The 12,473-nt window shown below is 47.7% G+C and overlaps 2 protein-coding genes across 5 annotated transcripts in view; one reads left to right on the top strand and one right to left on the bottom strand.

The window, feature by feature from the left end:
* CEBPZ (CCAAT enhancer binding protein zeta) overlaps positions 1-3,869 on the top strand; it is a 33,222-nt gene extending 29,353 nt beyond the window's left edge. Inside the window, exons 14-16 of the mRNA XM_006135223.5 lie at positions 327-388; positions 2,651-2,732; positions 3,600-3,869. Of these exons, the coding sequence (XP_006135285.3) occupies positions 327-388; positions 2,651-2,732; positions 3,600-3,733 (278 nt within the window). The 3' untranslated portion in view covers positions 3,734-3,869. The remainder of the gene's footprint in view (positions 1-326; positions 389-2,650; positions 2,733-3,599) is intronic.
* On the bottom strand, positions 3,275-11,912 carry CEBPZOS (CEBPZ opposite strand). 4 transcript variants are annotated; one of them, XM_089777381.1, is made up of 6 exons: positions 11,696-11,887; positions 10,778-10,879; positions 6,858-6,962; positions 4,091-4,135; positions 3,764-3,848; positions 3,275-3,662 (listed from the first exon to the last, which is right to left on the bottom strand). In XM_089777381.1, exons 1-5 carry the CDS (start codon positions 11,802-11,804, stop codon positions 3,766-3,768), a joined length of 444 nt encoding a protein of 147 aa, XP_089633507.1. In that variant the 5' UTR covers positions 11,805-11,887; the 3' UTR covers positions 3,275-3,662; positions 3,764-3,765. The 4 variants fall into 4 exon arrangements, with proteins under 4 accessions (XP_089633507.1, XP_089633508.1, XP_075781044.2 ...); XM_089777382.1 differs by having other exon boundaries at positions 3,275-3,848; positions 11,696-11,912; XM_075924929.2 differs by lacking the exon at positions 10,778-10,879 and having other exon boundaries at positions 11,696-11,881.
* Between the last annotated feature and the right edge of the window lie 561 nt (positions 11,913-12,473).

Here is a 12,473-nt window from a genome sequence, read left to right on the forward strand (position 1 = left end):
GGGCAGGGTGGAGGGTCACATGAGCCTCTGAGGCATACAATAATGGCAGCAGAAGGCTGTTTGATGGTCCAAACACTGGGCATTTTTCCTGAGAGGTTGCATTGGAGTGTGGATGCTTTCATGGTTTTGTTGCCAAAAGGCAGTTCTTGGCGATAAAACCTGGCAGTGCAGACAAGGCCTTAAATGTTTTTTAGGAGCTAATAGAAATCAGATACTTTGGGACAACGTTATTGAAGGATACATTTTGTGTGGAGGTGGTGGTGGTAGTGGCTGGAATAGTATAGAATTAGTTTGATTATAATTTTCACTAATGTTTCTATTTGAAGTCTCAAAGCAGCAAAAGAAAAGAAAACTCAAAGATGCCAGTATACTTACTGCTGCAGAAGAGGTAAGTGGTTAGTATATAATTTAAAAAAAAAGCTTTATTTGGCGTAGACAGGGCTCGACAAATTCTGGAAAACCCTACTCGCCAGACAAAAAAGGGACTCGCCACCCTCCCCCCCAAAAAAGTGGTTTTTTTAATAGCATAAATTCTTAATAAGATTAAGAACAGTTATTAGTAATGTTATTAATAAATATCACCCAAGTTATTAATAAGTATCTTAGGGTGTGTCTAGACTACAGAGTTGTCGACAAAAGTGGACTTTTGTCAACAAAACTATACCTGCGTCTACACTACTGCTGAGTTCTGTCTACATAACATTGACAGAACTCAGCAGTTTTGTCGACGCTGGTAAACCTCATTTTACGAGGCATAACACCTTCTGTCGACAGAGTTTGTCGACAGAAGGGGTTATTGCATGTAAACTGTCCTTTGCGTCTACACTACCATGTCGACAAAGCAGCTTGCTTTGTCGACAGAACTGAATGTAGTGTAGACGCTCTCTGGCGACAGAAGTTTTGTTGACAAAAGCCTGTAGTCTAGACGTACCCTTATAAACCTCTACCTTTTCCCTCTGCTGCCATGTCTCCTCCCTTTCTCCATCAGCTCTCCTGGTGCCTGCTGCCCCCCAACCCCTCACCCTCCCCTGCTGTCCTGACTCCTGCCTTTGTCACTGCCCTCAGCCTTGGAGTCCTGCTCCCCTCCACCAGCCCTTCTCTCCCCCCTGTGCCCACTCCTCCAGTAGCCCTCCTCTGATCTGATCCTCATCCCCTCTACACACCTGCTCTGCCTCTCTCTTCTGGTGATGGTCCCTCTCCTGCAGGTGTCTGGCCTTCTGCTTCACCCCTAGAATCCCCTGGCACCTGCCCCCTCCTGGTGCCTCCCCCTTCCCTCGCTGCCCCTACCCCCTTTGCTCTCTTTTTCCCTCATGCTCATCCCTTCACCACCCTCTTACTCCGTTCCCCTCATGTCCCTGTGCCCTCACACATGACTTGCTCCATCCCTGCCTTCCTCATGCCCACCCCTTCTTTCTAGCCTTCTCCCAACACCTCCCCCTCCTCCCTCTAGCCACCAAAGCCCTTACCCTCTCCTCTCCCAGCATCACCCTGTCCCCCCTCCCACTGACACCTCCCCTCCTGCCCTTTACCTCATTGTCTGCACTTGGCCCCCTGGCATTTGTCTCTCCTGCACCCCTGCCCCTTGGTGTCTTCCCCTTTCTTCTTCTTCTCCTGACCCCCTCCCCTCCCCTCAGCACAAGCCCCTTCCCCATATTTTTCCCCTCATCTCCACAGTCCAGCCCCTTCCCCTCCCCCAGGGCCAGCTCTAGTTTTTTTGCTGCCCCAAGCAAAACATCCTCCCCCCCTTTTTTTGGTTGTCTTTTATACATTTGCATTTTGCAATGGGTTTTTTTTTGTTTTCCATATTTGTCCTGGCATTTTCGCCCTATAAATAGCAAATAGCATTTTCATTTTTTTTTTCCATAAAGGCAAAGGCGCTTCAAGTGAACTCCCCCTTTCACTCCCTGCTGGGTCATAGCAGCCCCTCCCTATGGACAAGCACCCCTCATTCCCGACCCACAGGGGAAACAGGGTACAGGGAGCACAGAGCCAGAGGGGTACATGGGTGGCACGGGGAATGGGAGGCACAGAGCCAGAGGGACGCAAGGTGCGATGAAGGCACGGGGAATGGGATGCAGGGAACAGGGAGGGGCAGAGGGATCGGGGTCTAGGGGCAGTGGAGGGAATGGGCAGCACAGAGCTGGGGGGCAGGGATCGGAGGGGAGCAGGGTGCAAGGGCGGCGCAGAGCCAGGGAGAGCAGGGGGTCCGCGGTACAGGGGAGGAGTTTGGAATGGGTGGCGTGGGACGGGTGCAGTGAGCTGGGTGGTCGGCCAGGAGTGATCTCTCACCGGTGAGGGGGTTGGGGCCTGGCTGCGCTGCAGCCAGCTCCTGGGGCCATGCAGCCAGAGCTGAGCTGATGTGGCCCTTTAAAATCAGCGGGGCCATGTCATGCCAGTGTCCTGCTACCAGCTACCATCCCACCTCTGGCTCCGCCTCCTCACGCCAGAGCTGCACCCAGGCAGCCCGGCGCTGGGAATCACTGCGCTTCACTCCTCCGCCTGGCCAGCGGATTGGATGGGGCCGTGCGGGCTTTGGCCAGCCTGTCACAACCACCCACCGGGCCAGTCTGCCCCTGCACTCACCAGTTGAGTGCATTTGTCGAGCCCTGTGCATAGGTATCTTTCCATAAACAAAATTAATTTTTTACAGTTTGGCTCTCTTCTGGATGAAAATGTTGGGTCCAAGTTTGACAACATTGGTCTGAATGCAATGGCTAACAAAGATAATGCAAGTAAGTGCAGTTAGTTTCTATTAATCTACACCCTTTCTGTACTGAAACACCTATGCACAATCTTTTTGATGAAGAAAACACTTAAAACTGCATACCCCATTTAAAAGGGAAGCTAACTTAAATTCATGAAAAGATAAGAGCTTGCTTCAGTATTTTTTTTTGTATTGTACATCATGTACTTAAACTCTACTTAAGGACTCTTGCCCTAGTCCAATTTACTTCTATTGTCTCAGGCATAGCACTTGCAAGAATTTTGCAAAATGTGCTGTTTGATTTGCATCATTAAATTCGAAATTATGTGATCAAGGAGTTAGATTCTAACCCCACTGGGAATTTAAGCTGGTATAAAAGCTAAAGTACTAGATCCCTGGTGGGAAATTATGATGCAACTTTTGTTTAGCTAAACATACCACTATCCAGCTTCGGTATATATCGAACAAAAACAGTCTCCTTCCCCTCCCTACACCCCCACACAAATTAAATCTGTACAATTCCACTTAGGTTTTGTCTATTTGATTGGAAAAAAAGATATTTGACCTATGTTGTATTGAGTACAATTAAAGTTTTAATTGTTTGCATCATTTCTCTTGTCTAAAATTGATGGCTTCCATCCTGAATGTTGAGTATTTATACAACATAGGATACAGGAAAGTAATTCTAAGCATCAGGCCCAAAAGGTTTCAGGTATAAGCTATACATAATGAAAAAAATGTATTTGATGTAAAAAATCCAATAGTTCAAACTTCGATATTTTATGAATTTGGAGATTATATGTTAGTCTTATTTATTCAAGTCTAAACAATGTTCAAAGGATACATCAATAATCCACCACTACTTATGTCATCTTCCTCCTCCTTTCCATTGTAGGTGTCAAACAGCTCAAGTGGGAAATAGAGCGTGACAATTGGCTTCACAACAGAGATGTAAAAACTATTATCAAGAAGAAAAAACAGTTCAAACACAAAGGCCTGAAACATAAAAGCAAAAAGTCAAGAAAATGAATCATTGTTTTATACAGCTTTTGTTCTTACTTCTAATTTTTGCTGCTTAGCCATTTCAATTGGTCTTTCTCCCTTATTCCGTGAATTCCAGCCCATTCATTGCTTTTATAATAAACTATGAAAATATAAAAGAAAAGGCATCAGTGTCATCTGTTCTTCTTATGTGAATTTCTTGGGTTAGTTTTATTGGATTTGTATTCATCCAACTGAGCAGGAAAAAAAAAATCACTAGAATTCTCTAGCTAAAAGGCACGTTTTACAATGTCTTTCTGGAAAAAATATTTAGCAGCAATGCAAAACGAGATCACGTCTTTGACAGTGAATTAAAGTGTTTTCATTTAGTTGGCAACAACTTACGTTCCAGAACAGATGGAAATCTCATGTTCATTTTATGCCTGAAATCTGATGATAAAAAAAGAAAAGTTACAACTATTTAAAAAACAAAAAACCCACACCACAAGCCCCACAGTTGCATTTGTGTGTTCTAAAGACCGCTTTTAGTCTTTAGTTACAGATAACATTAAGCACTGAAATATAAATACTTTGCAATGTTTATTAAGCAACATATTTGAGCTTTTATTTACAATGTGAGACAATGAGCTTATCCCCACCCCCAGTATAAGTGTGCATGAAAAGCTTGGTGCGCCCTCCCTGAACACCTCTCATCTAGGTCTTAAACCTTCTTCCTTTTGCAAAAGAAATTCTCCTTTCTAAAAACTCAGATGGTTGTGGAATCTAAAGGTTTTAACAGAAAGGTTTAGCAAAGGGGTTTGCCCTAAGTTAATTATAAGTTCAGTCACTGAGCAGTTCTTAATCTTTTTGACACCAGGGAACTGGCCTGCTGCCTTCCTAAACGGTGTCAGGAAGATGTTGGAGACTGACATCAGGCCACAAATTGGTCATTAAGAAACATTATCTTTGAGGGTTCAGCTACAGCTCTTAACCAGACAACTTCCCTTATTTGGCTGCAGATTAATGTTATCCGTTGCATCCTGGAAACAAAATAGTTTCTTCATCCTTTGTGCAAACCTAAATTTGAGCCCATGTTATCCTTCCACACTGCACACACCTAAAACTTTGTACCTACTTTTGATTACATCAGCCCCAGACTCCTCTCATAACCTGGTATGGTGATTCTCTGGATAGTCTCTCCTTTTCAAAGCTCTTTAGTTCTACACAACTCCATTCAGTTCTGATCTACATCAGGCAGAGTGGAAATGCTGTTCAGATGGAATAGAACAAATGTATCTTTGCATTTTGATGTATCCTGAAGCTGTCATAAGTCAAATCTCTAGATAAAATCAAAATTCTCACTTGCTGTGGAATGCGCTCAGATACTAGTGATGGGGGAATAGTACAAAACTTAAAAGTTCTCCTGGGAGAGCCTTAGCTGATAAGTGAAGCTGCTAAATACTCTAGGTCTAAGGGTTCATTTGATATTAAGTGGGCTTTGTCCTGGGCAACGTGAGGTTTGTAATTTAGTTTTACATATTTTGCTTTATAGGCTACTGGAAAAAATTCTGCACCACTGCATATGCGCGCACAAGTCCATGTCCCCCACAGATTTCTATACTTCCCATCAGAGAAGCTGCAAGAGGTGTGTTATATGCCTCTCTTCAGCAGCGCAGATATGGTGTTTCTGGTGTCTACAGCAGCCAGTAGAGGGCGAAATCACAGGGGAGGAGGAGAGTGGTAGGGGGAGCATCCTGGACCATAGCTCCTACCCTGTGGGAAGGATGAAGCTTCTTTTTCCGATGCATGGAACAGCTGGATCTTTGACTCACTTTTCTAAACCTCCCCTACCTGCAGGAAGCACCACACCCCCACCTGCTCTGGACTTCACTAACCCCTCCATGCACAGCTGCGGAACAAATTATAAGGAGCTGTCCTCACCCTGTACCCAGACCTGCCCTGCTGAGCTTCACCCTCCCCCATATTCACACTGCCAAGTCCCACCACTTGCATCTGGAGAACTTCTCCATGCAGATCCCTGTTCCACTGAGTCCCCTGGATTTGAACCCCAACCCCATTGAGTTTTACTACTCAGGCACCCCATGCTGAGTCCCCCACATCCAGATTGCTGCCCCCCTAAGCTGTGGCCCATCCACTTTCACCTGGACCCATTGGCACCCAGAAAGCTCTCATATGCTTTTGTGCAGCCAGATCTCCCCCTAACCCAGACCTCCCATTCAGTTCCCCACACAATCCTCTCAATCTACACTTGGATCCTGCTAGGTTGAGCCTGCCTGCCCGCCCACATTGGATATTCCTGGTGTTGAAGGGCAGGCCTGGCCCTTGCACTCTGTCAAGGTCCTCACTGCCAAGTGTGAGTGAGGGGGCAGAAGTGAGAAGAGACACTACAAAGTTATCGACTAGAGATGTTAATGGGTAACGGTACCTAGGGAGCACCTCCTCCCACCCACAGAAGGCTGTTGCAGCCCCAGGGGGCCCGGGAGCACCAGTTAATTAACTAAACAGGATTTTACATCCGTATCTCCTACTTCAGTGCAACCACATCTGTGTGCTCCCCTTATGCCATGCTGGAATCTCCAGTGGACAAAATCTGTAGAGCCCTGCGCAAACACAAAATTGGTCTCCATAGCCGCTACAATCATTTGCGGATATCTGCACCAACAGATAACACCAGTGGATATAAAGCAGTATCTGCAAGTTTGCAGAGTTCTAGATACAAAATCTGTATCTGCAAAAATGAGCCATATATATCCACAGGGTTTTAATATTTGCAGTATTTTAATACTGAGTGCATAATTTTTTTCCAGAAGAATTCTCTCAGGAATGATCTAATAGATGTACATTTTTTTTTCCACCAATACAATCTCTCAGCAACAAACCCTTACAGGACTTTTTCCTAGTTGAAACCTTGTCCCTGTCTTTAGGAAAAGATATTTTGGGGAGGTCTCTTTCCTTCTCCCATATTACATGCAGTGTTTTTCTTCACAGCTATTTTGTATACAGAAAGAGGCAGGACAAAAAAAACAAACAAAAAAAAAACACCAAGAAAAAAAAAATGAGAAACCATTAAGAACAGAGGTTTCAATTTTTTAATTTGGGGAATAAAAACATTGGTACTCAGCAGCAGTAATTTCTAAAACCAGTTGATTACCTTGATTTTTGTCCATTCTATAATATAGAAAATATGCTCCCAAAAGCCCAACCATTTCAAAAAGTAAAACTCCTTTGAAGATCTTTACTCTCAGAGGTTTCATGCCTTTAAAAAAAAAAAAAAGATTTGGATAAACATATTTTACTATAAAGATACTAATGTTTTCATTCTTGAACTAAAACTAAAGATATATTAAAGAAATTTCTACTTCTTAAAAAATTAAACATCTTGGCTGTGTCTAGACTGGTTAAGTTTTTCCGTAAAATCATCTGCTTTTGCAGAAAAACTTGCCAGCTGTCTACACTGGATGCTTGAATTTCCGCAAGAACACTGACGATCTCGTGTAAGATCGTCAGTGTTCTTGCGGAAATACTGTGCTGCTCCTGTTCAGGCAAAAGCCCTCTTGCGCAAATCATTGAAGGGAAAGGACTGGGCAGGGATCGTAGAATTGAGGACGTAAATGCGTGGTTGCGCAGGTGGTGTTGCAGAGAGGGCTTTGGTTTCTTCGACTATGGGACTCTGTTCTGGGCACAAGGATTGTTAGGAAGAGATGGGATCCACCTAACGAAGAGAGGAAGGAGCATATTCGCGGGAAGGCTTGCAAACCTAGTAAGGAGGGCTTTAAACTAGGTTCGTCGGGGGACGGTGACCAAAACCCTGAGGGGAGAGGGAAAGTCAGATACCGGGAAGAAATGCAGAGAGGAAGAAGCACCCCTGTCTCGAATGGAGAAGATAGGGCAATCAACTGGTTACATGAAGTGTTTGTACACTAATGCGAGAAGCCTGGGCAACAAACAGGAAGAACTGGAGGCGCTGGCCCAGTCCAAGAAATATGACTTAATTGGGATAACAGAGACTTGGTGGGATGACTCACATGACTGGAGCGCTCTCATGGAAGGGTATAGACTGTTCAGGAAGAACAGGCAGGGGAGAAAAGGAGTTGTGCTATATGTAAGAGAGCACTATGATTGCTCTGAACTCCAGTATAAAGAGGGAGAAAAACCTGTTGAGAGTCTATGGGTTAAGTTTAAAGGAGCAAACAACAGCAGTGATGTTGTGGTTGGTGTCTGCTACAGGCCACTGAATCAGGTGGATGAGGTAGATGAGGTTTTCTTTGGACAACTGAGCAAAGCTGCCAGATCGCAGGCCCTGATTCTCGTGGGGGACTTTAATCACCCTGACATCTGTTGGGAAACCAATACTGTAGTACACAGGCAATCCAAGAAGTTTTTGGAGAATGTTGGGGATAACTTCTTGACACAAGTGCTGAAGGATCTGACCAGGGGCCGTGCGCAGCTTGACCTTCTGATCACAAACAGGGAGGAACTAATAGGGGAAGTAGAGGTGGGTGACAACCTGGGAAGCAGTGATCATGAGATGGTAGATTTCAGGATCCTGACCAAAGGAAGAAAAGAGAGTAGTAAAATACACACGTTGGACTTCAGAAAAGCAGATTTTGACTCCCTCAGAGATCTAATGGGCAGAATCTCATGGGATGCTAACATGAAGGGGAAAGGAGTCCAGGACAGCTGGCAGTATTTTAAAGAAGCCTTATTGAAGGCACAGAAAGAAACCATCCTGACGCGTAGCAAGAGAGGCAAACATGGCAGGAGACTGGATTGGCTTACAGGGGAAATCCTTGGTGAACTTAAGCACAAAAAGGAAGCTTACAAAAAGTGGAAACTTGGACAAATGACCAGGGAGGAGTTTAAAGGTATAGCTCGAGAATGCCGGGGGGTTATCAGGAAGGCGAAAGCGCAAATGGAATTGCGACTGGCTAAGGATGTGAAGGATAACAAGAAAGGTTTCTACAGGCATGTTAACAAGAAGAAGGTGATCAGAGAGGGTGTGCAGTCCCTAATGGATGAAGGAGGTAGCCTAGTGACAGATGATGTGGAGAAAGCTGAAGTACTCAATGCTTTCTTTCCCTCTGTATTCACGGACAAGATCAGCTCCTGGACTTCTGCGCTAAGTGATGCAAGATGGGATGAAGATGGACAGCCCGTGGTGGGTAAAGAACAGGTTAGGAACTATTTAGAAAAGCTAAACATACATAAATCCATGGGTCCGGACTTAGTGCATCCGAGGGTACTGAGGGAGTTGGCAAATGTCATTGGAGGAGCCTTTGGCTATTATCTTTGAAAAGTCGTGGAGATCAGGAGAAATCCCGGATGATTGGAAAAAGGCAAATGTAGTGCCCATCTTCAAAAAAGGGAAGAAGGACGATCCAGGGAACTATAGGCCGGTCAGTCTTACCTCGGTTCCTGGAAAAATCATGGAAGGGATCCTTAAGGAATCCATTTTGAGGCACTTGGATGAGAGGAAAGTGATTAGGAATAGTCAGCATGGATTCACAAAGGGCAAGTTGTGCCTGACCAATCTGATTAGCTTCTATGATGAGGTAACTGGCTCGGTGGACATGGGGAAGTCAGTGGATGTGATATACCTTGACTTTAGCAAGGCTTTTGATACGGTCTCCCGCAATATTCTTGCGAGCAAGTTAAGGGAATGTGGATTGGATAAATGGACGATAAGATGGATAGAAAGATGGCTAGAAGGCCGGGCCCAGCGGGTAGTGATCAATGGCTCGATGTCAGGATGGCGGTCGGTTTCTAGCGGAGTGCCCCAAGGTTCGGTTCTAGGACCGGTTTTGTTCAATATCTTTATTAATGATCTGGATGAGGGGATGGATTGCACCCTCAGCAAGTTTGCGGATGACACTAAGCTGGGGGGAGAGATAGGGTCCAGAGTGACTTAGACAAATTGGAGGATTGGGCCACAAGAAATCTGATGAGGTTCAACAAGGACAAGTGTAGAGTTCTGCACTTGGGACGGAAGAATCCCAAGCATAGTTACAAGCTGGGGACCAACCAGTTAAGTAGTAGTTCTGCAGAAAAGGACCTGGGGGTTACAGTGGATGAGAAGCTGGATATGAGTCAACAGTGTGCCCTTGTAGCCAAGAAGGCTAATGGCATATTAGGTTGCATTAAGAGGAGCATTGCCAGCAGATCCAGAGATGTCATTATTCCCCTTTATTCGGCATTGGTGAGGCCACATCTGGAGTATTGTGTCCAGTTCTGGGGCCCCCACTACAAAAAGGATGTGGACGCATTGGAAAGGATCTAGAAGAGGGCAACCAAAATGATTAGGGGGCTGGAGCATATGACCTATGAGGAGAGGCTGAGGGAGTTGGGTCTGTTTAGTCTGGAGAAGCGAAGAGTGAGGGGGGATATGATAGCAGCCTTCAACTTCCTGAAGGGAGGTTCCAAAGAGGATGGAGAGAGGCTGTTCTCAGTAGTGACAGATGGCAGAACAGGGAGCAATGGTCTCAAGTTGTGGTGGGAGAGGTCCAGGTTGGATATTAGGAAAAACTATTTCACTAGGAGGGTAGTGAAGCACTGGAATGGGTTACCTAGGGAAGTAGTGGAGTCTCCATCCCTAGAGGTGTTTAAGTCCCGGCTTGACAAATCTCTGGCCGGGTTGCTTTAGATGGGATTGGTCCTGCCACCAGGCTATTGGGGCCTCCAGCTGCTGATGGTGATGCCACCCCTAACATCTGCAACATTCAGCTCTGAAAACTTTTGCATCCAGGGTTGCCTATGGCCTGGTGCCTTTTGCCCTCCTCCCCCGCCAGCTCCAGCCCCCAACTAGCTCCCACTGAACCAATGCAGCTGGCCCCTACACAGCCAGAGAACTGAAGAAGAGAACAGGGCTATGCCCAGTCAGTACAGGCTCACACTGCAGCCAAGTCTGGCTGGCTTAAGAATCCAGCATGCTAGGCCCTCGACTACACTATGAGATGAGGTCAAATCTATTATGGTTGATTTTTGGTCACCCAATTTTGCCAAGTCAAAGATCTGTGTCCTCACTGGGGGGGGGGGGGGGGGGAAGAACTCAATATAATTCTAAGTAGTGCATACCCATTAGGAAGACTGCTGTCAACTTTGAGAGTGATGCACTGTGGGCAGCTATTCCATAGTGCCTGTGCCACTTTGCGTTCTGGATTATGCTCCTGGTACATGCTGAAACCAACATTGTGCAGTAGGGATGTCAATGTGTAGTCAACTACACGATTAACCAATAAGCCTAGGCTTATTGGTTAACTTAGTTGACTGAACACACTCTTCCCCCCTCCGCTGCCTCTGTATCAGAGGCAGCAAGGGGACGGGAGAGCAGGAGTTGGTGCTAAACTGGATTTAAGTAGGCTCCCCACAAGCACGGATCTGCCTGTGTCTCCCCCCTTTCCAAGCTGAGGACCAGGCTGAAACCAACACACCCGGGGAGCTGGCTTTCAAGCAAGCTCCCTGTGCTTGCCAGCTCTGTGGACCTGCCTGCCTTCCTACAGAGGCAGTGAGGACTTGGTGCTGGGGGGTAGCCAGCCTAAGAGCTAGTTCCCCCTAGCACCAGCCTCACGGTGCCACTTGTTCCCCCCCTTCTGCAGTGAGGGGAAGCTGCTGTGGTCGGCAGTAGCAGCCCCTGGCTGCAGGTTGTGTGTGTGTCTGAGCTCCCCCTGGACACAGGCTGCTGCCACAGACCAGCCTCTGGACACGGAGCTTGGACTCCTCCCCGGCAAGGGCTCCTCCCCCTCCTTGCTGCTACCTCTGCATCAGATGCAACGAAGCAGGGAGCTGGCACGTGACTGGCCATGGGCGCGACGGGGGCCACATGGAATTCTCCCCTCGCCCCAGCGACCCGGAAGCAGAAGCCAGAGGCCACTTCCGCATCATAACCCGAAAGCCCGTTGCGGCCACCCCCCGCCCCTTCCCCGGACAGGAGGCCGCGAAACGTCAGCGCGCGCCCTTTCCCCTCCCCCGGCGGCTCGGGGCACGAACACCGACCTTCTGTCCTGAATGGGGACTGGGAACGTGGGACGCAGGCCGCGGCGCATGCGCAGTCTGCTTTTCCGGTTCTCGACGTGTGTGCGTAAGGAGCCGCCCGTCGGCGCATGCGTACAACCGTCCTCCACCCATGACCTGTCTTCCCCTCCCTTCTGTACGCGCAGCTAGGCACCCCGCTCCCAGCACAGCGCCCCCTGTCGGGCCGGGATCCGCCTGCGGCTGCCCCCCTTCCCCGCGCTCCCCGAGCGGCCCCTTCAGGCCGCGCCGCCCCTCTCCGCAGCCTACGTCAAACATTCTGGCCACGCCCCCTACACGTGCTGAAGACCCCGCCCCTGATCCAGCAGCCCACCCCTCCTCTGCCCGCAGCACGTGCCAAAACACAGGGCACCCCTGCCCCCAGCCTGGAACCCTGGCTGCCCCCAGCATGTGCCAGCCACTCGGCCCCTGTGCTGGGACCCTAGCTCGCAACATGGACCAAACAATCTGTCCCCATTCGGTGAACCTGCCCAAATACCCCATCCCAGCCCCTGAGCTGGGACTCTGACTCCCACCCGTCCACCATGTCCCAGAACTGTCAAACAGGCTGGACATGGCCATGGTCTCGTCTCCCATCAGAAGGAGAAAATTGCCATTGTCTGCTGTTCTCTGGTGGGTTTGGCGGTGTCTCTACTGAGTCTGCCATTTGTGATATCCGCCTGACCTTTCCTGCCTCTCGTTGTTAGGGATGGGGCTCACAGCATCTAGTTTCCACAAAATTTGTCAGTAGTTCAGTTCAAAT

This window comes from Pelodiscus sinensis, chromosome 3, assembly GCF_052426305.1.
Source record: "Pelodiscus sinensis isolate ZL-2025 chromosome 3, ASM5242630v1, whole genome shotgun sequence".
NCBI lineage: Eukaryota > Metazoa > Chordata > Testudines > Trionychidae > Pelodiscus > Pelodiscus sinensis.